The sequence below is a fragment of the Equus przewalskii genome, chromosome 1, assembly GCF_037783145.1.
Source record: "Equus przewalskii isolate Varuska chromosome 1, EquPr2, whole genome shotgun sequence".
Taxonomy (NCBI): Eukaryota; Metazoa; Chordata; class Mammalia; order Perissodactyla; family Equidae; genus Equus; species Equus przewalskii.
Window position 1 is genome coordinate 10905646 of NC_091831.1, and position 23223 is coordinate 10928868.

The 23223-nt window shown below is 43.0% G+C and overlaps 2 protein-coding genes across 2 annotated transcripts; one reads left to right on the plus strand and one right to left on the minus strand.

The window, feature by feature from the left end:
- The first annotated feature begins 377 nt into the window (after positions 1-377).
- NSMCE4A (NSE4 homolog A, SMC5-SMC6 complex component) lies at positions 378-15296 on the plus strand. Its single transcript, XM_070581956.1, has 11 exons — positions 378-2413; positions 3134-3211; positions 5853-5983; positions 8150-8301; positions 10184-10283; positions 11222-11312; positions 12084-12178; positions 13191-13239; positions 13909-14003; positions 14093-14179; positions 15128-15296. Exons 1-10 carry the CDS (start codon positions 2125-2127, stop codon positions 14165-14167), a joined length of 1155 nt encoding a protein of 384 aa, XP_070438057.1. The 5' UTR covers positions 378-2124; the 3' UTR covers positions 14168-14179; positions 15128-15296.
- A 3376-nt stretch (positions 15297-18672) lies between these two features.
- LOC139076923 (uncharacterized) lies at positions 18673-23223 on the minus strand. Its single transcript, XM_070582061.1, has 3 exons — positions 22867-23223; positions 21461-21536; positions 18673-19481 (listed from the first exon to the last, which is right to left on the minus strand). The coding sequence occupies exons 1-3, from the start codon at positions 23085-23087 to the stop codon at positions 18891-18893; spliced, it is 888 nt and encodes a 295-aa protein (XP_070438162.1). The 5' UTR covers positions 23088-23223; the 3' UTR covers positions 18673-18890.

Consider the following 23223-nt stretch of genomic DNA (forward strand, 5'->3'; position numbering starts at 1 on the left):
GCTGCTCATCCTGAGTCCCTGTGCCAGTTTCCCACGGCTGCTATAACAAATTATCACAAAGCTGGGTTCCAATTTATCTATTTTTTCTTAGGTTGCTTGTGCTTTTGGTGTCATATCTAAGAAACCATTACCTAATCCAAAGCCACAAGATTTATACCTAGATTTTCTTCTAAGAGTTTTATAGTATTAGCTCTTACATTTAAGTCTGACCCATTTTGAGTTAGTTTTGTATATACTGTGAGGGGGGGGTCCAACTTCATTCTTTTGCATGTGGATGTCCAATTGTCCCACTACCATTTGTAGCAAAGACTATTCTTTCCCCATTGAATTGTCTTGGCACCTTTGTAGAAAATCAATTGACCATAGATGAATGGGTTTATTTCTGGACTTTTAATTTTATTCCACTGATCTATATATCTATCCTTATGTCAGCAGTCTTGATTACTACAGCTTTGCAGTAAGTTTTGGATTTGAGAAGTATGAGTCCTGCCAACTTTGTCCCTCTTTTTCAAGATGGTTTTGGCTATTCTGGATCCCTTGTATTTCCATATGAATTTTAAGGTGATTTTCATGTCTGTCCATATGACTTTTAGGCTTAGCTTCACATCTCTTCTAGTGAGACCCTGGCAGGCGAAGGCAAGTGTCTGAGCCATTTTTGTGAGCTGCTGTGTTTTGTAAGGTGTATGGCTTATCAGTACACATCAAAAGCTTGTTGAACTGAATGTTGTCTGGAGCTTGGAACACATTTTCACCTAGAAGAATGCTAAGTATTTGTTTCAGTTCCAATGCACTGAGCTGCAAGTGACAACTACAAAACTATTAAACAGTGACAATTGGCTTACTTAACAAGGAGTCTGGAGGTAGGTAGTTGATTCAGCAATTCAGCCATGTCCATCCTTCCTCTCCACTGTCCCCAGCATTCTGGTCTTTCCTCATGCTTGTCACCTCATCAGCAGTAGATGGCTGCCATCATGTCATGCACCACGTTGTCTCAAAGAAGGAATGAGAGTGGGGACAAAGGCTTTCTTTTCTAGTGGCTTTGTGTTTCATTCACATGGGAAGCCCCCTCATATCTCACTGACCAGAAGTGGATCACATGTGTATCCCTAGCCCAGTGTTTGGGGAAGGTGGACAAGATTACCATGACTCATATAGGCCAATCACCCTTCAGCCAATAAAGCAGGCACCAGAGTATATGTTTCCTGAAATCCAGGTAAGTAGGGGCGGGGTGATGTACCAGCCATTGGGCAGCAATGAATAGTGCTTACCTCAAGCTGGGTATGCATGAGGCACAAAATGGTATTTTTGTAGACTTGTGTAGAAAACTCAACTTATACTATTGTTCCTTTGAGAAAATAAAATGTGTCCTCAGCACCAGAGAACTTTTGAGAAAAAACAGTTGCAATACCATCCAAAATACATGGAATAAAATTCATACATTTATCTTTAAAACTATACTGGATATAATTTCATCTTTCTTGCATCCTTTCGAAGGTATTTTACCATTTTTTAGTTTGAGAACCGGTAAAATGCCACGGTGTAGATAGAACAGATGGTTAACAGAGAGTTCATTAGGAGAAAGTCAAGGAACCTTGTTGATTTTTGTTTGTCCTCTGTCCTCACCAAGAGTGGGATTGCCAGATGCGCATAAACCCCATTTGATCCCCCAATGATGGCTCAGGGAAACTAAGGCCGCAGATGGTGAGTGGCAGAACCACATCTCTCGTCTCCAAGTCCAGGGCTCGTCCTGCTCAATCAACCGCCCGAGCCTCTATCAAAAAACGCACTGCGTGCCCATGACGTTGCCAGCCCGTGATTGTGTGCTGGGGAACCAGAGACCCCGGGAAGGGGAAGGACCCTGGGGGACCAGACAACCAAGATTCTAACCCCTGTATAGTGTGAGTAGGGGGATCTTACTCCTGTCTACCAGCAGTCAGCGCCCCGCGGGGTCTCCCGTGCCGGCCCGCTCCGCCGCCCCGCCGCCGGCCTCCCGCCACAGGCGTCGCTGTGCGCTCGCGCGGCCCGGAGCCGCGTTCCGCGGGGAGCAGGCGCTCGCGCCGAGCAGGGCTTTCAGTTTCTGGCGCGAACTTCCGCCGTTCCGAAGTTGCGCGGCGAATTGGCGCGATGTCGGGGGACAGCAACGGCCGTCGGTCCGAGGGCGGGGGCCGGGGCCGGGGCCGCGACCCGCACCGGGATCGCACGCGCTCCCGCTCTCGCTCGCGGTCCCCGCTGTCGCCCGTGTCCCGCCGCGGCGCCGCGCCCGAGCGCAGGGAGGCCCCGAGCTTGGAGGACGCAGAGCCGTCGGATTCCGGGGACGAGCTGGTGGACCCCGCGAGCTTGGAGGCGGAGACCGACCACGGCCTGTGCCGCCAGATCCGCCATCAGTACCGGGCGCTCATCAACTCGGTCCAACGTAAGGCGGGGCGCGGGGGCGGCGCGGGCCGGGCGGCGGCGGGGGCCGGGCGCAGGCCCCGCGCGGCCGGGTGGTCGGCGGCGCCCGAGGGCAGCCACGCGCTGCCCGGCCCCGCCTCGGTTGGCTCGCTGAGTGCTCCCGCCTCCGTCGTGTCGATCGAGCTGCGCGACCTTGGCTGGGCGCGCAGGTTCCCGAGGGGCAGGACGGCACGGCTGGAGGCCAGGCGCGGTCGGCGACTCACCGGAGCCTGGACGGCAGGAAAGGGGAGAGGCGGGACGCAGACCCCTGGCTCCTGTCCTTGCAGTCAGCGGGTGCCAGCCTGTGGTCGCCGGCCCAGCAGCCGCAGCGTCACCCGTTAACTAAGAAATGTAAATCCCCGGACTGCACCCCAGACCTACCCACTCTGAAACTGTGAGGGTGGCCCGCCCATCTGTTGTTGGGGGGCTTCCGTGGCTTGCAGAGTTTGAGGACCCCTCTGTTAGGAGTGGAGCCCTTTGGGTGAAGGTTCCAGGGAGTCGGGTCGCCTTTTAAAGTTCATGCTACTTAAGGGGTGCAGTCACCTTTCTCTTCCCTTGCGGTTTAGTTAAAAAGATAAAGGTGTTTGAAGTAATGACCCAGGGAGCAGGGGGCGGGGCTTGCCTTTCCTGCAGGTGGTCGCTTTGTGAACGACTTGTCCGTGAATGATGCGCGCATTCCCCAAAGCTCCTATTTTTTAAATAGAAAACCGAGAGGATATACTGAATGCCAGCGACAAATTAACGGAGGTTCTTGAAGAGGCCAACACTCTGTTTAATGGAGGTAATTCTTTATTTTATGCGTGGAAGCTTTTTGTTATACGTTTTAGAATAATTTTAATTAGTTTTATGTAAGAGCCAAGTTATTGACATCAAACAATTCCCACGTTTATAAGAGTGCTTTACTAGTTTTGGAAGCTTTTTCTTTGTAGCGATAATCCTGCATATAAGCATATGATGAGAGCTTTACTGGAAATTCTGGGGGTGGGGCTTGCACTCTGTTTTCACAAGCCCCCCGGGTGTTTCTGTTGCTTGTTCAGGTTAGGGAATTGTCAGGTGTTAATTTTTGTATTTACTGCTGTATCCCCAGGATATACGTGTTGAATGGATGAGTTGAAGAACTGAGCTGCTCTCTGACATCCTGTTTCTTTGTCTGTCCTCCTCCCAGTCACCCCTGCCCCCACGCCCCAGCTCCTTGCTGTTGGTCCACCTGTAACCCAGTAGGGGCGGCCATGTCTACAGGTGGACCTGTGTGTGTGTGTGAGAGAGAGAGAAATCTCAGAGCACTGAGCTCTAGACCTTGGTGGGGAGGCTTTAAAAAATCATCTTGGTTTGAATTAAAAGCAGCAGCCGTGTTGCTGGTGGCAGTCTGTTCCATGACGGAGGACAAGTCAGGGGTACCACCTGATGTGGGCACTGGGTCACAGAGCCGTAGGACAAGTCTCCAGACCACTTTCCCCTCTGGGCCCCTCCCTAACAGTTGTGGGAACAGAAGCGGGGAATGCAGACAAATGCGGCAGTACGGAGTCAACAGGACTTGCACTGCCGGACCGCAATTCCTCGCGTTCTTCCAGGACCAGAACATTTATTTCTAGTCATTCCCTAGTGTGGCTACTGGTTTAAATGTTGTCCCCTTTTAGCACTTTTCTGTCTCTCTGTTCTCGGGTTTGGGTCTGTCTTGCTCTGGCTGCAGCCTCCTGATCATTCTCCGTCGTGGTCTGCCACATTCGATAAGTCCCATCAAACGCTTCCTGAACGGAGCCCTTCCTTTCACCGGGTTCCAGTCTTCCTCTCCCCGCTTCTGCTTTTTCTTCTCTCCCACGCCTGCGTCCCCAGCCAGTCTCCCCAAGGTTACTGTTGACTCATTCACTCCCATGATGTCTTACTGTGCATCTTATTCGTTCTGGATGTACAGATCGTTTCCCCCTCAGCTTTTTCCCCTGGGCTGACTGGGTCACCTCTTGAAGGCAGAATTATTCACTCAGCTGGGCTGTAAGAGGTGGTCAGCAGACACAGGATTCTAGGTCCTTGGCATTCATGGATTTGATCGTCTCAGTTTTAACTCGTTAGAGGCCTTAAAGCCATCCGTGACAGGTTTGCACTTTCTCACAGTTCGTGCTGTGAGGCTAATGGGTGACGGAGACCGAGGACACCCCGGGAGGGAGTCGTCAGCATCTGCCTCTGCTCCGTTCGCTCACGCAGCGTCACTTCCGCAGTTACTCCTCCAAAATGAACTTGAGGAAAAAAAATAGTGTCTAAAAACAAAACCTGGAGTCAACAAGTTCACCAGCCTGAAGAGTGTTCACGAAATTGATGATTCAAATAAAATGGCTTCAAGGAGCAAGCCGGCGTCGGCGTTTCTGTACTTGAACTTTGCCGTGTTCGTCTCTTCTTGGCTTCCTTTTCACCTTTGCAGGTGTTCCCAGAGCACTCTTTCACACTCTCTGTTCCCTACTGGGTCTGATTGAGCCCGGTCCCCTTAGCCCTGCTGTTTCCTCCAGTGGGCCCTTCCCTCATCTTTCCAAACTTCATCCTCGGTTTTTCTGCCCCATTCTCTTCTTGTCTCTTATTTAAATCTTGTTCTCTTTATAGCTTCTCTTAAATCCCATGTCCTCTGTCAAACCTGTTTTTTTTTAAAGATTGGCACCTGAGCTAACAACTGTTGCCAGTCTTTTTTTTTTTCCTCCTTTTTCTCCCCAAATCCCCATAGTACGTAGTTGCATATTTTTTAGTTGTGGGTCCTTCTAGTTGTGGCACGTGGGACGCCACCTCAGCATGGCCTGATGAGCGGTGTCATGTCCGTGTCCAGGATCCGAACTGGTGAAACCCTGAGCCACTGAAGCGGAGCCCACGAACTTACCCACTCGGCCATGGGGCCAGCTCCTCAAACCTGTTTTGATCATCCGTCCTCGGAGGTCACTTTCCTGCTGCCTGGAGACTGCTGATTTCGTGGTTTGTGCTGCCATGTGGAGGCGTGGACCTCCTGCTGCCTGCCTAGCGCATGACCAGCATTTCACTTAAGGCTCCTTGACAGCTGACCTATTGCTGGTCAACAAACCACCAGGCCAGGCACAGTGCCTTACACCGCGTGGGCATTCAGTTTGACTTACCGTGAGCCCAGGTGATAATAGTGACTAGGATGGGTGACAGGAGTCAAGGGCAAAGCCAGTGTTCGAGATGATAGAGGTTTTGTTAAACTGGGGTTAGAAGAGATTGTGGTTTGGTTCACAGGGTAGGAAAGCTGGAGAGGGAGCTGGCTTGGAGGAAGACTGGTCAGCCTCAAGTCCAGGTTTTGGTAAGTTGGGCAGGGAGCCAGTTTTTAGAGGGAGACGGGAATGTTTGCGATTGTTTTTGGAAATTTAGGGAAAATATCTGTGGATAATGTGTGTTTTGTAATGCCTGGATTTTCCTTCTTTTTTGAATAGTGTCCCGAGCAAGAGAAGCAGTCCTAGATGCCCATTTTCTCGTTTTGGCGTCAGATTTGGGCAAAGAGAAAGCAAAGCAGCTGCGTTCTGATCTGAACTCGTTTGATATGTTAAGATATGTTGAAACTCTAGTAAGTTCAAAGCTACAGAATCTTAAAAAATGTTTCATCTGTCACATATCGTATAATTATCTACTTTGCTTATATCCGAATGTCAATGGGTTTTTGATTCGCTTTTCCTTTTTTGTTGGTCTCAGATTCCTCCAAAGGGATTTTACCAAATTAAACAGACAGTAGAGCTGTGTGGGGAAAATATGGGGGGAGCTCAGAGCACTTTGAAAATCTCAGTGTTCTGAGACTCTGGGTGCTATGTTTATTTACAAATGGCCCGGTTTTCCTGAACTGTCAGTTGATAAGTGTTCTGTGACCCGGGACCTTTGTCCTGGCTGGGCAAAAGCCCACACTGCAGGTGGCAGAGCTCAGCTGAAGATGAGTTGGGCCTGGTGCGGGGAGCGTGTTTTGGTCTGCCTTTGAGAATATTTCAGAAATATACAGATATGATTGGGGTTTTACTTTTTTGGGTTTTTTGTTGTTGTTTTATTTGCCTCTTCATAAGTTTGGTTGTTACCGGAAATTTTTAAAACTTTTCCTTGATGGATTTACCAAAAAAGTACCATGACACTGACCTCGTATCTTACTCTGTTGGCATTTTTTTTCTTGGTTCTACACTGAGCCAACCTCTCTTCTAGCATTTCTGCTAGGACATTGAATTTCTGACTGGATGTTTGTTAAATGGTTATTAAAATGATTTAGTACCATGAGGTCTGACCAGATAAATTCATTATTTTGTAAAGGTATGAGGCTGATGAGATTTTTGTAGTTTTTAAAACCTTAAAAATTTTTTAATTTAAATTTAACACCTTAAAATTTTCTATCTTTTTAAAACTTTTTTATTGTGAAGTATAATGCATTTAGAAAAAGGCACACTAATGTACAGCTCAATAAATAAAGTGACTGTATATTGGGTTATCTTTTTTAAAATTACTTTTATTTATCAGGGTAAGTTCTGTACTTTAAATAGCATATCAAAATACATTCCAGAAGTCTTAAAGCATTCAGTGTAAAACCCTAAATTAAAAGCTGTCTAGTCTCTGGGTGGGAAGACCTTTCCAGATGTAACACTAAATATAGAGACTATGGAGAAAAGATTGACAGTTTTGACCAGACAAAAACTGAAATAAGCATGTCATAGGATGGGGCGGCCGGGGAACGGAGTGGGGCTGACCACACCTCTGATTGGGATCTTGTAGCCTCTCTTTTCTTCAAAGTTTGATTACCTTTCATAGGGTTAAGTTCTCTGAGGGCTTTTTGATTATTGTTTATATGTGATACTCCCATTTTAATTTGCTAACTTGTAGGTATTGTATAGTTTTATAATGTAATAAAAGTGTACCTTGCTAAAAGTAAATTTAATAGAATACATTTTCTGTGAGACAGTTTAAGAGAATTATTAGACTTCTGTCACGTCTTCCCAGGAAGGCAATTTTAAGATGAACGATTGTCTCACTGATGCCAGGCCACTGCTCCCTGGATATACTGAGACACAAGCTGACCAGCGGTCTCTGGGAAGTTGGCTGAAAATGGAAACCTGAAAGCTAGCTAAACTTCCCCATTCTGTCTGGAATTTTTGATTTGGGATGTGATTTTATATTTTTATGCTAGTACAGTTTTCCTAATACTTTAAAAATGAACTACTTGTGATCCAGAAATCCCCAGTGGGCTTGGTTCTTTTGGCTTACCTAAACCCCTCAGCCTGCCAACGGGCTAGAGCAGGGTTTCCCAGCCTCGGCACTATGGACATTTTGGGCTGGGTGAGCTTTGCTGTGGGGGCCTGTACTGTGTGTTGTAGGATGTTGAGCAGCATCCTGGCCTCTACCCACTAGAGGCCAGGAGCACCCTCCTAGCCAGTTGTGACAACCAAAATGTCCCCAGATGTTTCCAGAAGACCCTGGGGAGCAGAATTGGGCTGGATGAGAACCAGTGGTCTAGGTCATCTCAATTTTTCACCAAAAGGTTCTAAGTGCATTGAGGAATATTTTCTGCCAGAAGAAGTTACCTTTGAAAATAGGAATTTATATATAAAATTATCTTTATAATAAGAAATTTAGCCAACATGTTAGGACACTGAAAACTGGCTTTGTCTCCGGTCTGTTAAAGTTTAGTGATACAAATTATTGGATGTGGTGAATGATTGCTTGTGGCTTAACTGGGGTTTTTTGTTTCCCTTCATTTTTGTAGCTGACACATATGGGTGTAAATCCGCTAGAAGCTGAAGAACTCATCCGTGATGAAGATAGTTCTGATTTTGAATTCATAGTCTATGACTCCTGGAAAATATCAGGCAAAACAGCAGAAAACACCTTTAATAAAACCCATACATTCCACTTTCTGTAAGATTATTTTAAAAATCTGACAGACCAGTCATTTGTAAACCTTAAATTGTTCTTTATTATAGGGACAAAAATTATTTGGTGTTGTCAAGGTGACAATCATGATGCCATTGTTTGGAGACTTTCTAAACTTTTAATTCAAAAGTTCATGAAATCTTGATGTAGATGGAACCTCATCCTGCTTAATTTAAGCAGGAAAGGCCATGGGCAAGAACCTCCCTACCAAGGCCCTCTGCTGGCTCCTTTGCTTTCTAGAATGTGAGACTTGGGTCTGTGGCATAAAGTTGGGCTTTGTTTTGTCATCTTTAAAATCCTTATCATGTAGGAGGATGATACCTCCTATGGATGGTATTGTAAGATTCTACCAATAGATGTAAAGTGCCATTTATTATAATTCCCTGTTGGATGGATGATCATTGACCTATACTTGAAGACTACTTGAGTCACTGTCACATAAACTGCCAGTTCATTTTTTGGATACAACTCTAATTTTGAAAAGTTTTTCTTTATACTCAAATGAAACTGGCTTCTGTCTTAATTTCCAAGCTCAGTCCTATGGAGAAACTAAGAACAGCTCTTAGTGGTTCTTTTGTAAGACAGCCTCACACACATTGGTCATATTCCCCAGAAGATTCTTTCTCTAGGGTGACCCCCCAGGTTGCTTCCTCCTCTTCTGATTCGCCCTTCTAAACTTCCTGAGGTTGGTGACATCTCGGTTAGAGGGCTTGGGAAATGCAGATATAGTAGGTCTGTGGCGTGGGGCCAGCCGTCTATTTTTAACAAGGCTTTGGGTAACTCAGATGCCCAGAACCACTAAATATAATACAGCATAGAGATCAGACTTCTTTATTATAGGATAAAGTCCAAATCTTTGGTTTTTTGCTGTTCTAGGCTCTATCATAAACCCTAGGATCTAAAGATAGCCTTTTGTGGTGTGACTTACTAAACTTTGTCTCATCATCCAGCTCCACTTCCAGCCACAGTGAATTACTCACAACTTTGTGCACTTGCACTTGCTGTTCCCTTGGCCTACAATGTCCTTTCCCCTACCTTTTTCCGTCTGGTAAGGGGTACTTGTACATAGGTTCCGACTTGGAAGCCCCCAGTAACTTCCCCAGATAGGTATCAGTGTCGGATCAGATTTCCCAACTAGATCACTCCCGTAGCCAGGTAGCTATCTCCGGCCGAGTCTCTCACAGCACTTGAGTAATACTCTTGGTACAGCACTGTAGGATCTACCATGTTATGCTGAAATGGATCTGTATGCATGAAAATATATCTGTCCCTCTGCACTGTAGACTTTGATCTCCACATGGGTCCATATTTTGGGGGGCCTTGATCTTTACATGATGCGTATATTACTGTAGCTTTAGTCTACGTTAGGGCTTCTTATGAGGGGTGGGGTACAGGAGGTCCAAAAGGGAAAGGAATCCCCTGGCCGCTGCTTGACCTGTAACCCTAAGACAGGTGTGTTCTGTGAGCCTCTGCCCTGGCTCCTCCGGTCAGAAGGCTGTTAACTCCAGTGGAGCTGTTTGTTCCCCTTCCCCACATGCTCATCCTTACTCTGATCTCTGAAGTTGGCTTTGCAAAATAGATAGTAGGCTAGCTGGGGAGACCACAGGCATATTCACTCGCTTACTGTTCAAAGCAAAATATGAAGGTGTTTGAGGAGGTATTTGTGGCTGAGTAAAGCTCCCAGGAGTTCTTTTAGAAACACAAAGGGAGCAGAAACGATGTCACAAACCTGACAAGAGTCTTGGTCTGATGTCAGCTCACACCATAACTGAGGCTTGGTCTGAATTTGCCCATACTATGGTAACTGCTTTCAGGTAGTGAAATTTGTTTAAAAAATAAACAGACATGAAAGCATATTTTTCATTAGGTTGGGCTCAATACAAGGAGAGTTCCCTGTGCCAAAGCCACGAACCGATCGCCCAAGAAAAGTTCCTATGATAGAACAACGTCGGGAAATGCCTGCCCAGGTTTGTTTTTTAAATGTTGCTTTGTAAAACACCTCCAGTTAAAATAGCCATTAATGTAGCGGACATGCAATTTGGCCATCTTTTCTAAGCTGTAGGGTCTGGAGTCAGGATCGGCCACTTCATCATTTCATTTAAGCCTTTAAACATTTTATTGGATTGCCCACTTGTCTTGGTTTTAACTCATTTCTGTAGTTTGGATCAGTTCTCCTAAACCAGGGCTTCTCAGTGCCAGCACTGTCAGCGTTTGGGGCTGGATAACTTGGTTGTGATAGGCTGTCTGGTGCACTGTAGGATGTTTAGCAGCTGGCTTGGCCTCTTCTCACTAGATGCCAGTGGCATCCCCCCTCCCCAAGTTGTGAAAACCAAATATTGGCAGATGTCCCTGGGGGGCAAAATCATTCCCAGTTGAGAACTACTGTTCTAAACTTCCCTTTCTGTATTTTGCTATTTTATGTTTAACCTGAAAATGATTGGTTTGGTAATGTTGCTCTTCTGTTAAAAATTTAACGTAAAAATCTTACTGAAACTAGAATTTTTTTTAACTATAAATTGTTTTCTTTTTGGGGAAGATTAGCCTTGAGCTAACATCTGCCGATCCTCCTCTTTTTGCTGAGGAAGACTGGCCCTGAGCTAACATCCGTGCCCATCTTCCTCTACTTTCTATGTGGGACGCCTACCACAGCATGGCTTTTGCCAAGTGGTGCCATGTCCGCACCCGGGATCCGAACTGGCAAACCCCGGGCCGCTGAAGCGGAACGTGCGCACTTAACCGCTGTGCCACTGGCTGGCCCCTAACTATAAATTTTAAGATGAGGATAAAAACTGCTAGCAATCCCCAATAAAAGAGTTTTAGAGGAGTTTGGGTGTGTAAGAGAGCAGAAAAGGTTAACAGGCAAGCAAGTAGGTCAGTCTGCTTGATGACTACTTTATATTTTCAGCTAAAAAGAATGGAAGAATCTCATCAAGAAGCAACAGAAAAAGAAGTAGAAAGAATCTTGGGATTGTTGCAAACATATTTTCGAGAAGATCGTAAGTATGATACCAAGTTCAAAATGGAGAAGTTTGTATTTATCAGTTAGACGTGTCACTTTCAATGATAAATTATTTCTATTTAAAAGGCACTTTCAGGTATATGTGGTGTTTGAATTATTTTGGTTCTTTCTTGGCATATGTATTTAGTGAGCCTTCTCCCCGTTAGAAATCCCATGTGAGAACATTGGTGAAGTAACTTTGCATTGTTAGTTTTAAAAGATGGGGTACTTTGTCTGTTACAAAATAAAACAAGCCATAGAAGTGAGAAAAGTAAAAAGTCAAGTACCTATTCCACCTCGCCTCACTCCCCAGAGGTAGCCACTTGTAAAACGTGTATAATTGCAGATTATCTTATGTTTATGTCAGTCGCATAAGTATATAAGTACTTGGGATTCCTTGTTTTTTTAAATGCTTCTTTGAAAGCTAATCATAATACACATTTAAGAAATCTATTAGTCGATGACGAAGTTCTTTATAGCATTTTACTCTTGTATAAACGGCTGAAGTGAAAAATCTCATACACAGCTTTGTGCACTTGTATCGATACTTCTGGAGGACAGCTTTTAGAAGAGGGTTGCAGGTCAGTGGGCACACGTATTTTTAATAGACATGCCAAATTGCCCTCCACAAGGGTTGTATTGGCTTACATTCCCACAACAGGATAAGTCCCATTACCTTTCTCTGGCTAACACTAGAGAGTATTGGTCTTATTGATAAGCAAAAATTGCCTTTCCCGTTTTGAAGAATTTCTTCCTCTTTCGTCCATAGCGGATACTCCTATGTCCTTCTTTGACTTTGTGATTGATCCACATTCTTTCCCCCGCACAGTGGAGAACATCTTTCATGTTTCCTTCATTATAAGGGTAAGATTTAAGATTATTTCTTTGTTTTTATATGCGTTTAAAAGGATAAATAATAAATCTATAGATGGGAGCTGGCAAAGGTGTTTGTCCTAACCAGTATATATTTTAGACCCATTGTGGCAAAACATTAATTGACGTGTAGGCAGAAGAAATGAGCTAAAACAAGAAACAAGCGAAAAAATTGTGTGCTTGCTTTTATGTTTTAGAAATTATTTAGTGAAAGAATTGGCAAAATTTGAATATGGAACTATAGATTAGCTAACTTTCTGGTATAAATGTTAAATTTCCTGGATTTAATAGTTGTCATGTTATGTAAGAGAATATCCCTGTTCTCAAGAAACAGACACTGAGGTATCAGGGGACAGGGACAGGTTGCCTGTGGTTACCCTCATACAAATTAATAGTATAATTTATTTATAGAGAGAGTGGTAAAGTAATGTGGCAAACTCGAACAATTGGTGAAGTTGGGTGAAGGATGTATAACAGGTCTTTACAGTAGTCTTGTAACTCTTGAAGTTTGAAATGATTTCTTAATAGAAGTTTCAGAAAAAATGTACTATGGAAATTTGCTCTGTCTTTAGTCATATATCAGGTTGCATTCCTGCACACGTAAGATGAATTTGATTTTACACTTAGGCAAAAATCTTATATTGACCGAAGTATTTTCCTAGAAATGATAAAAAGGCATATTTTGCCAACAGTAAATGATATAATTATGCATAATAAAATGTGGAGTATTCAGAAATATGTCTGAATCAGTTAAAGAGGCAAAACATTTAGAGATCTCAGGATGGAGGCTATGTCTGGGTGAAAAGCTGATTTAGAAACCTGATAGATAAAGAAAGTAAAGATGTTAGAGAAGTCTTGTCCTTGTAATCTCCTCATTATTGTTATGATACATCCTGATTGTCTGAAATATAGAATTTTCTAATTAAGTAATATGTTTCATCCCATGGCAATAGGTTTTGAATCTAAATTTTAGTCTTCTCCTAAAATCATGTCTGTGTTTTAGGATGGTTTTGCAAGAATAAGACTTGACCAAGACCGACTGCCAATCATAGGTAAATGATACTATGTTCAGAAAAATTACTTTTAGAGAAAATATATTTGTTTTTAGAGTTTCTGAAATGTTTTTTACTAAATGTAAATAAGCTTTCATTTTAGGTAACAAACTTTTACAATGCTGTGCCTTGCTCAGCTGAAAATACTGAAAATGTGGTCATAGTTTAAAACCAATGGATTCATCTATGTCATTGACTCAACATCTACTGCTGTAAAGATTAATAAGAAATAATATAATTTCCCTCAAATGTTAATATAGAAAGTTTGTAATTGCAGTTATTTTTGTAGTTTCCTTCTTTCTGTTTTTCCTGAAGACAGCTCTGTCTCCTCTCCCTGAGAGAATCTTTAATTCTTAGTTAATAGTTTCACACTCTCCATCACTCTTTTCCTTCTAAGGTCTCCTGCAGAGAATGAAATATTGCATTGCCATTCTTGTTACTTTAAAAATCCTCAATTTCATATTGGACTCACTAAGGCATAGCTAGTGCAGAGGTTTTCAAATGATTAGAATGTGTTACTCTCCTACAACAACTCAGTGATGCATGAAATCCTGATAAGTATGTCATATGATAAGTATCGTTTCGATACAGGTTTCATTCCTATTATCAGTTTCTGTTCAGATTACCTCTTCCGATTTGATAACCTTTGAAAATTTGTCTTTTAAACAGAGCCTGTTAATATTAACGAAGAAAGTGAGGGCATTGACCAAAACACCCAAATTAGGAATCAAGGAATTATAGCTTTGAGTTATCGAGACTGGGAGGTAAAGCTCTGCTTGTTGCTCCGGGCTAGTTCTGTCCCTGACGTCATTTGCTGTAACCCAGTGCCCACATCTTCTTTGTTGTCTTCCAGGAGATTGTGAAGACCTTTGAGATCTCGGAGCCTGTGATTGCTTCAGGCCAGAGCCAGCAGAGGCTAAGTGCTTGACGCTAGCTGAAGGTAACATTTCCTATGGGACAGCTGCACATTTTTATTAAACTTGACTTGGCATTCCAAACCATCCTACTTTTTCACATTCTGGTGAAATTTGGATTTTGCCTCCCTCTAGTGCCCCATTCTTAGAACTGTGTGTACTGGTGAGAAAGGCAGAGCAGGACCTAGTGGTTGCAAATTTCCTTCTTTGGATTAATTACCTTGGAGTTATTAAGATTTGCCGTTGATAGAGGCAGAGCAGGAGTTTGTTCTTGGTTTGGCTCCCCCCACCCAACAAAGTGATAAATTAGATAAGTGGAATATTGAATCCTCCCATCAATTTTGTTCTCTGTCCTATTAGATTTGCTTATTTTATAGGTACAAAGTGGAAAAGGAGGATTAGGACAGAATTACCTTGGAATGATGTTACTAAATGGGCAATTCCGAAACTTGAGTTAGGCTATGAAATAATGCTTCATTTTTGTGAAGGAGAACATTGCTAAAAGAAAATCTTAGTAATGGTCTGGCATTCTCTACTACACACAGCTATGGATGGGAATCAGGAGCCCTGGATTCTGTTGGCTCTGCCCCTGACTTTAAAACATTGGGCAAGGCACCTAATTTCACTTAGCTTCATTTTCTTTATCTATAAATCTACCTATAAAATGGGGGGCTTTTGAATTAGATTATTGCTAAGGGTTTTTTTCTTTTTCCTAGCTTAAATTTTCTATGATTTTGATATTAAAATTAGCTTTTTAGTACTTAATGTAAACGCTTAACGTGCCTCACTTAATTGAGCTTCTTTTGTCCCAAGATAATTGAGGGAAAGAGAACAGACATAAGATACGTAATGTGGGTTAACCTGGGCCCTACTCCCTAAGGAAGGACTAGTTAGATTTCATTTATGTATATTAAATGAACTTTTGATTTATCATTTATAAACTGTTAACCAGCTATTTTTTTTTCCCTTTTTAGGACTCAAATGGATAGTGAGATCCAAAAAGGAAAGCAGCATGTATTGTATATATTGTATGATTAAACATTTTTAAAGACAGATTGTTTTTAGTAAAATGTAGCTTTTGATAGTTAATCAATTTGTCCTGGTTGTCTTTGATTAAAGGAAATTCACTGCCATATTCACAAATAATTGTAGTTACTCTTTATTTTCTGATCATGGGAGGGTTTCTCCTTTCCCTAGTCGTGTCCCATTGGAAGTTTTTTAGTTAGGTTGTTAATGGTTTATAGATTATCGTTCTTTTGACATCTCTTTAGTTGTAAAGTAGTCAAGTCAACAAATTATGGTTACGTTGAACCACATGAAATTGTTGTTTTTCTAAGTAAAACATCAAATATCAGCAATTTCCTATGACTCAGCCTGTGATTTACACACCGGAAAGTATTGAGTCCTCTGCCGAGCCAGGCTGGACTACTTTCCTAGCAGCGCCCCCTGGATCCATTTCACCAGCAGTCCTCTCTTTGCACACAGAGCTGCTCATCGCCACAGAGGAAACCATATAACGGAGTGGAGCAATGCTACACCCATACTTCTCGTCTTTGCTGAGCCTTCAGGTCTGTCCTTGATGTTTTCTGAGTCCCTAGTTGCTTCCTTTTCCCATTCCGCAACTTTCTACATCCATCTTTTCTCACTCCTCCTCTCTGGGATCAAGAGGTGGAGATGTCTCTTGTGTGGAAGGCTCTGGATTCTAGCTCTTCCTGCATCCTCAGGTCTCTGCTCTGTCAGTCATCCCCCCTCCATATCTATTGCTTTCCCTTCAACTATGCTCATTTCTCATCTGAAAACAATCGTTGTGACCCTTCTCAAGTGACTGTTCTGTCTTTTCTTGAACAAAGAATCACATGCTATCTCCCCTTTTGTCAGTCCTGAAACCATGCAGTGCAGCGCCTTCTTTGCCACCATTCTGCTGAGGCTGTTTTATGCCAAATTTATTAGCAGTTCTTTTGCGACCTGTTAAATCCAATGGATAAATGCTGTGCATTAGAAAATTTACTCCTTGAAAACTGTACATCCTGATGTCCTATGCTTTCCCTGGTTCGTCTTCCACCATCTTACTCATGATTTATACTACATCTGTATCCTGAACATTCCTAAAACTCTGACTAAACTTCTCTAAGAGGCTCCAGATATATGGAACCAATGGCTTATTTGACAGCGTATTAAACATATGTGTAACTCAGCCCCCAAATCTGTCCTCCCTGTAATCCCTATGCTGGTACTTTTACTACTTTATATTGCTCAGAAAGAAACCTAGGATTTCTTTTCTCTTTTCCCTTCAACAACCTCTACCTTAATCAGTCACTGATTCCTATTTGGTCTTGATTCTTTCCATTTTTCCTGGGTTTCTGCCACAGACCCATTTGGTGCCCCCACTTCCTGTGCTTCAGATCTCTTCCACATCTTCAACAGTCTCTCAGTGATTCCCCGCTGCCTTCGAGATCTGAAAAGCCTGAGCTCTTCAGTGACTCAAAGCCTTGCATGATCAGGCGCTTTGCTTACATTTCTAGGCTCACTCTGTCCCCTCTAAACTCCAGCCATTTCTTTCATTTTGGTTAAACAACTTTATTGAGATGTACTTCACAGACCGTACTCTTCACCCATTTGCAGTGTACAACTCATTGTTTTTTAGTCTATTCACAGGGTTGTGCAACCGTCACCACAATCTAATCTTAGAACATTCTTGCCTCCCCCAACCCCATACCCAGTAGCAGCCACTCACCCTTACCTACTCCCCTCACCCTTAGCCCTAACCAACCGATAACCTACTTTCTAAATTTGCCTGTTTCTATCTCTATAAATTGCCTCTTCTGGACATTTCACATAAATGGAATCACACAACATGTGGTCTTAACATTAAGTTTTCAAGCTTGTGTGTTTAACAGAGTGCCTTCCTCTTTCATTTGTCTACTTTCTTCTTGTGTCAGTTTCTCCTTATGTAAGAAACTTAAAAGTGGTTACCTTTTACAAACCAAGGTGACAAAGCTGTTACTTTGCATTTTGTACCTTTCTGTAATTATTTGAATTTTCTAATCGTGCACTTTTTCATTATTTTTAAAAATTGTCAACAGAAGTTATCTGGACAGGGAGATCATGGGCCACTTTTTCTTTAAACTTTTCCATAATAAAAAAAAGTACCTAATACATGTTATCTTTAAAAAATCAAACTCATGTCACATCCCCAAGCCTTTCTTCTCTTCCAAAACTTTGTGTTTTCATAGCACCTTGTTCTTACCACAGTCATCCTGTGTGTGCTCCTCACGTTGTTTACTTGCTCGTGTTTTCCTGTGGAGTCCCCCCAGGGCCAGGTTGTGCCTCATTTCCCGTGCTGATGGTGGCTGGCAGGAGGTAGGCATTAGTGTTGAGTTTGGGCCATGCTTTCCTCCTAACTGCTCTGCCTGCCTAAGGAGTTATCCTCTGAGGTGCCTCCTCGGGCTCCACATCCCCCATAAATTGCCACCCTGCTCTCTAGTCCGTACTCTCAATATTGCTTTTATCCTATGGAATTGGACATGTGCTGCTTTGTTTTATTTCTTCCATTGTTCTTTTCCCCTTGAGGGGCTACATGCTAGAGTCCTGGATCTCTAGCAGGGCTAGAGCTTAGGCTTAGGTCTCTGACGTCTGTTACATTTTAGGTGAACTGGAGACAACACAAGACAATGTGTTCTTTGCATAATAGTGGTAACAGGCTTTCACATCCTCTGTCTATGTTTACCTCTGCAGAGAGGCAGCCAGGCTCTGTAGTCAAGATCAATTCAGGAGCTGTGAAACTGCAGGCTTTGTTCCTTATAAAAATACTTTAGTTTTTAAGAGCAGTTTTAACATAAAAGAACAATGAAAATTATAATGAAGGATAGAGGTGTGTGATAGACTTTTCAGAGTCTTGGAGTGCTAGATTAAAAAATGGCTGCAAACGTTTTTGAAAGGAAGAGTGTTGAATTTGCGCTGTCTTGGTGACTTGTTTGAGCGATAGAATGTGGCAGCAGTGATGTTGGCTAGGGACTTCTGAGGCGAGGTCATAAGAAGCCTTGTGGTGTCTGACAGGTCTCTTGAAGCCCTGAGTCACCATGTAATAAGTCCAACTACCACATGGCTCTGAAACCACATGGAGAGGGGAGGCAGAGAGAGGGACCAGCTAAGTCCAGCCTTTAGTCCACGCTGTCAAGGGCATGTAGGGGAGGAGATCTTTGGACTCTCCAGAATAGCCCAGCCATCACCTGAATATCCCCAAGCAGCTCCACTGGTGCCACGTGGGGCAGAAAAATTGCCCAGCTGAGTTCTGCCTGAATTCCTGGCACAGAATTGTGAGATATAATAAAAAGGTGGTAGTTTTAAGCCACTAAGTTTTGAGGTAGTTACACAGGTAGGTGAAATACTTCTGAACGCTGTGCTTGTGGTTTAACTTTTTTTCTTTCCAGTTTGATGTACTGAGAAAGAAAATTAGGGGGTATAGGATTTTACTGCACTAACAACTATGAAAGTATGCTAAAAAAGAAATACAATAATCTAGAAAACAATTTAAACTTTATTTTTTTCTAGTTGACTTCTCAAAAACGGTGGCATACTCAAGACCTCTCTTCGGAGTGGTTTTTTAATTTGATCCTCTTCTTTTGACTTTTCCATCAGAACGGTCACTTCTAGAAGTTCTTCCTGGTAAGGCTGGGCAATTGGATAGGCTGTGACCCATTCAAATTCTTTCACTTCCTCTTTCTCTGCTTGAGATTTTCAGAAAGGAGGACCCCAGGTAGAGAGTTTCTGAGCGGCTCCTTTATCATTTCTTTGCTCTGTGAGTTCTCTCCCTCGAATCATTCGCTCTCGATGTCCCTTTATCTGTTTCTTTGCCCACGCTATCTTGTGCTTTTTGATTTTAGTTTTGGGTGTTTTCTGGATAGTTTCAGTCTTTTTGTCCTTCTCGAGTGTTAAGATTTTGGGGAGAAGTGTTTCACTTGGAATTCTTTGAGGGAGTAGTCGATACTTGTGGTCCCTGAGGCCTCTGGCTCGTTCGGCTCGGTGTATGTGTTTCTCTATCTGGTTCAGTTCCCTCTCAGGCACTACATTGTCCCATTTTTTAGCATCTTTTGTTTTTTTACTTTGTGGTCTCTTTTCCTCTTTTTTAATTTCCCATTTTGGAATCATGTTGTATTTCCATGGGTTTTCCAGCATCATTTCTTGGTATCGTTGATAGTAGTATGCCTCTGCTCTGGCAAACCGGAAGTCAAAAGACATGGCCTTAAGTTTATGAAGTGTTTCATTCTCCTTTTGAAACTTTTGGGCTAACAGTTTCCTCACTTCTGAAGAATGGACACCACCTAAACTCTTGTCAAAGGAAAGTATTAGAACTTTTTAAGTTGGACGTCCTTTATTATATATAGTCCATGGCACAGATATCAAGTGGCTGTCAGCCCTGCCTGGCACCCCTGCACCATGCCCCACTTTGGGTCTCTTAACAGTGTTTCATGTCTTCCTTTTCAACCCTCCTGCAGTCCCTCCCCCCAGCACTCCCTCCTTGTTGAAGACTTTGCCTTAGGTCTCCTTGAGAAAACAGAAGCAGCCACTCAGGGGCACCCTCCTCGTCCCACTGCCAGGACAACCACGGTGCGTCATCCTGGACTCTGCCTTCCTGCCTTTAGGAGGGAAACGTTGCCCCTTCATCTATCAAAAGCTGATTTTTCCACCTGTGCTTTTTGAGCTTTAAGAACGTCAGTTTGCAATGATCAGATTCCCTTTCCTGCTTCATCACAATTCCCTGTCTGCTGGATCCACTCCATCAGCATAAATATGTGCTTCAGTATATGTCATCTTTAAAGAGAAAAGGAAAACTCTTCCTTTACTGCACATCCCTCTCTAGCTTCTAGCCATTTTTCGCTCCCATTCACAGTATAACTTGAAGCAGTTACCCATAACTCCACTCTACTTTCTCCCCTCACATTTTCCCCTCAATCCTCTTCTATTGGGTTTCTGTCCCCCCTCCTTCTCTGAGAGTGCTCTCGTGTAGGTCATGAGTGATCTCCATAGTGACAGATGCAGTGGTCTCATCTCTGTCCCTGTCATACTTGACCTCTCAACATCCTACAGAGGTGACCACTCTCTCCTCTTTGAAATAACTTTACTTCTGGCTTCCAGGCTATGGCCAGGGGCATGTGACTAAGGCTATCTTGGAACCCCTAGACTATTCCAGCCACTAGCTGAATATCCAAAGTGAATGAATATCCCCTCATTCTCTTCCTACCTCACGCCCACAACCTTCACCTGCTTTGCTGGTTCTGTCTTTTAAATATAATGCAGAAAATATTGCAGAGAAATTGTCACTTAAGATAGAGTGCAGTTACATTTAGGCTTCCTTGGACACCGACAGTCTCAATCATTCAACAAGGTGACCTCCCATGTGCCAGCACTGCTCTAGAGAGTGGGAATAAGAGATGAGCAAGACAGTCGAGGCACACAAGGCTACCCTGTGCACACCTCTCAAATTCAGACCTAGATACTGTCTACCAGACAGCTCCACTTGGCTCTTGCTCCTAAGTGTTTTCTTCAGTTTCCTCCTTCTCAATCCTGTCACTTCTAACTTCAAAATGCCCCGACCCTAGGGGAGCAGCCTAACCAGCTTCCCTGAATCCACACTTTTCTCCCTTTGCCCTCAGCCCCATCAGACCAGTCACACAGCAGCCAGAGTGATCTTTGTATTACATAAATCTGAGCACATCACTTTCCTGTATGGAAACTTGGGATAGCATCCTATCGCTTTTAGAAGAAAATCCCAAATTCCAGTATGGCATACATAATGTGGTTCCTGATTGCCTCTTCAGATAACCTCAGCTCCACTGCTTGCTCACCCTGCTGCAGCCACACTGACTTCTGTTCCTCAAAAACCATATTCTCTTCCCCACCTGAGTATTTTCATGTGCTCTTCCTTCAAATACTCCCAAACACACAATGTAGCAGCTCTATGGTCCTTATGTATATAATTTTTAGGTTTCAGCTTAAACATCACTTCCTCAGACCTTCCATATACTCATTAAAAAAAATCCCATCCTTTCATGACACTGTCACAATCTCTGGTAATTGTTTAATGTCCAGGTCCTTCAGTGGACTAAGCCCTGTGAGGGCACGGGCTGTGTTTATTTTGTTCAGTGCTATCCGGCCAGCACCACTGGTGGTCAGTGAACCAAATGCTGAACTAAACATAACAGGCAAAGCACTCTCCCTTGAGACACTCAGGCCCTTTACACCTTGGTGGTAAACTTTTTATGACTGTATTACTGGCTCCAAAGTTCATGGTAAATGTATTTCCTCACCTGAATCTTCTTTTCTAGTGGGGACTGGGAACCTACTGCAATCCGAGGGTCTTGAGTCTTTTTGGCCCAGGCCAGTCTGGAAGGTCAAAAAGAGAAATGATACTAGGATTTGGACAAAAGTTGCAGGAAACATGCTCTGGTGTGAATTGTATTAGGGAGGTGCTTTGGGACTCACTTTTCATATGTAGAAAAGGCGTTTCTCTGTGCCAATTGGCAGGACCCTACGATGCGTTTAACGTCCTCCATCTTTCCTTGAAGCAAAGAAGGAATGCTCTCTGATACAAGTATAAACGAAGAGCCACACTGCGTTTGAGGTTGAGACTGTCAGAAGCACCTTTATTTTAACACTGGAGAGGGGAGGCTGAGTTGCTATTTCAAATTCCACAAACCGCTGTTTGTGTATATTGTTGGTAGAACAAAGAACTTTGATGAGAAAATAAGTTTTCAAAGTTGGTAAGTCCATTTTAAGTTGTTATCCATAAAATTATTAACAATAAATATAATTTATAAGCTATCAATTTCCAACAACTATAACATGTTTCATGATTCTTCTCAAAGCCTTACATTGTAGATAATGAAACAATTTGATAGCAAAAAAGTTCCTTTTTTGTGTGTGTATGAGGAAGACTGGCCTTGAGCTAACATCTATGGCCAATCTTTCTCTATTTTATGTGGGATGCCACCACAGCATTGCCTGATGAGTGGTACTAGGTCCGCACCTGGGATCTGAACTTGTGAACCCCAGGCCACCGAAGCGGAGCATGCAAACTCAACCACTACAACACTGGGCCAGCCCCAAAAGTTTCTTTGTTATTTAACTTAGAGAAATTTGTCACTTAAGATAGAGCACAGTCCCATTTAGGCATCCACAGAACTTCTTATTTCTTAACCTGCTTAGTTAGCAAATAGGTTCTATGTTTAGCAATTTAGGTTGTAAATACTCTTTCTCTGACTTTCCTTAGCAGCAAAAGAGAAGGATTTTTACAACAGAACTGGAAAAAACAAAACTATATTTGCCTTTTAAATAATTTTTAAGCTAATTTCTTTAAAAGACATTTCTGCTTTTATATTTTTCTTCCCTACAATGTTCTTACATTATTTCCATAGCAACATTTATTGAGTTTACTATCCACTAGGCACTGTGCTAGGAACTTAAATGGATTCTTTTACATAATCTTCTGAACAAGCATTTCAGGCAGTTACTCATTAGCTCCCATTTCTCGGCAAGAAGGACTGAGGCCAAGAGAGGTTCAGTGATTTGTCAAAGGTCCCAGGGTTAGTTTCAGCTGCAGGATATGTGCCTGCGTGACTCCAAAGCACAGAGTTTTCATTCCTGTGCTACACTTGTTCCAGATACATGAACATTCTCCTGCCTTTACAAAAAATGGAAAGAAAATAATACCTACTGTTCTTCTGCACTCAGATCCAACCATTCTGAGTCTGTCACCGAAGGAGGGTGTGAGGGTGGGGTCTGGACTGCTGGTTGATCCTTCCATAGACCCCCACTGCCTCCTCTCCTCACAGCACTTTTGGTCACTTCCACTGTTCTTGTAGCCTCCTGCTGTTTCTCTTCGGTGTCTTTTGTTTTAGCCATTGCCCTATCTATTGCCAGCTTTATGAACAACATCGTTGCCGTTCACTCTTTTCCTTTGATCATCTGCTCTCAGTTCTACCCTCTAATCTCTCATTCTCAGAACTGCAAAGTACTGTTTTCCAGCCATTAAGCTTTCTGGCCTTCTTTCAGACTTTCAACTATCTACTGT

Bases quoted from the DNA above. Each gene is read 5' to 3' on its own strand.
- NSMCE4A (XM_070581956.1), top strand. From the start codon at position 2,125: ATGTCGGGGGACAGCAACGGCCGTCGGTCCGAGGGCGGGGGCCGGGGC. The intron at 8,302-10,183 runs GTAAGATTATTT...ATTTTTCATTAG, and splicing joins ACCCATACATTCCACTTTCT to GTTGGGCTCAATACAAGGAG. The intron at 12,179-13,190 runs GTAAGATTTAAG...TCTGTGTTTTAG, and splicing joins ATGTTTCCTTCATTATAAGG to GATGGTTTTGCAAGAATAAG.
- LOC139076923 (XM_070582061.1), bottom strand. From the start codon at position 23,087: ATGTTGTTCATAAAGCTGGCAATAGATAGGGCAATGGCTAAAACAAAA. The intron at 21,537-22,866 runs GTAGGTATTATT...TTGACCTTCCAG, and splicing joins GATCTGAGTGCAGAAGAACA to ACTGGCCTGGGCCAAAAAGA. The intron at 19,482-21,460 runs GTGAGGAAATAC...TCCTTTGACAAG, and splicing joins CACTAGAAAAGAAGATTCAG to AGTTTAGGTGGTGTCCATTC.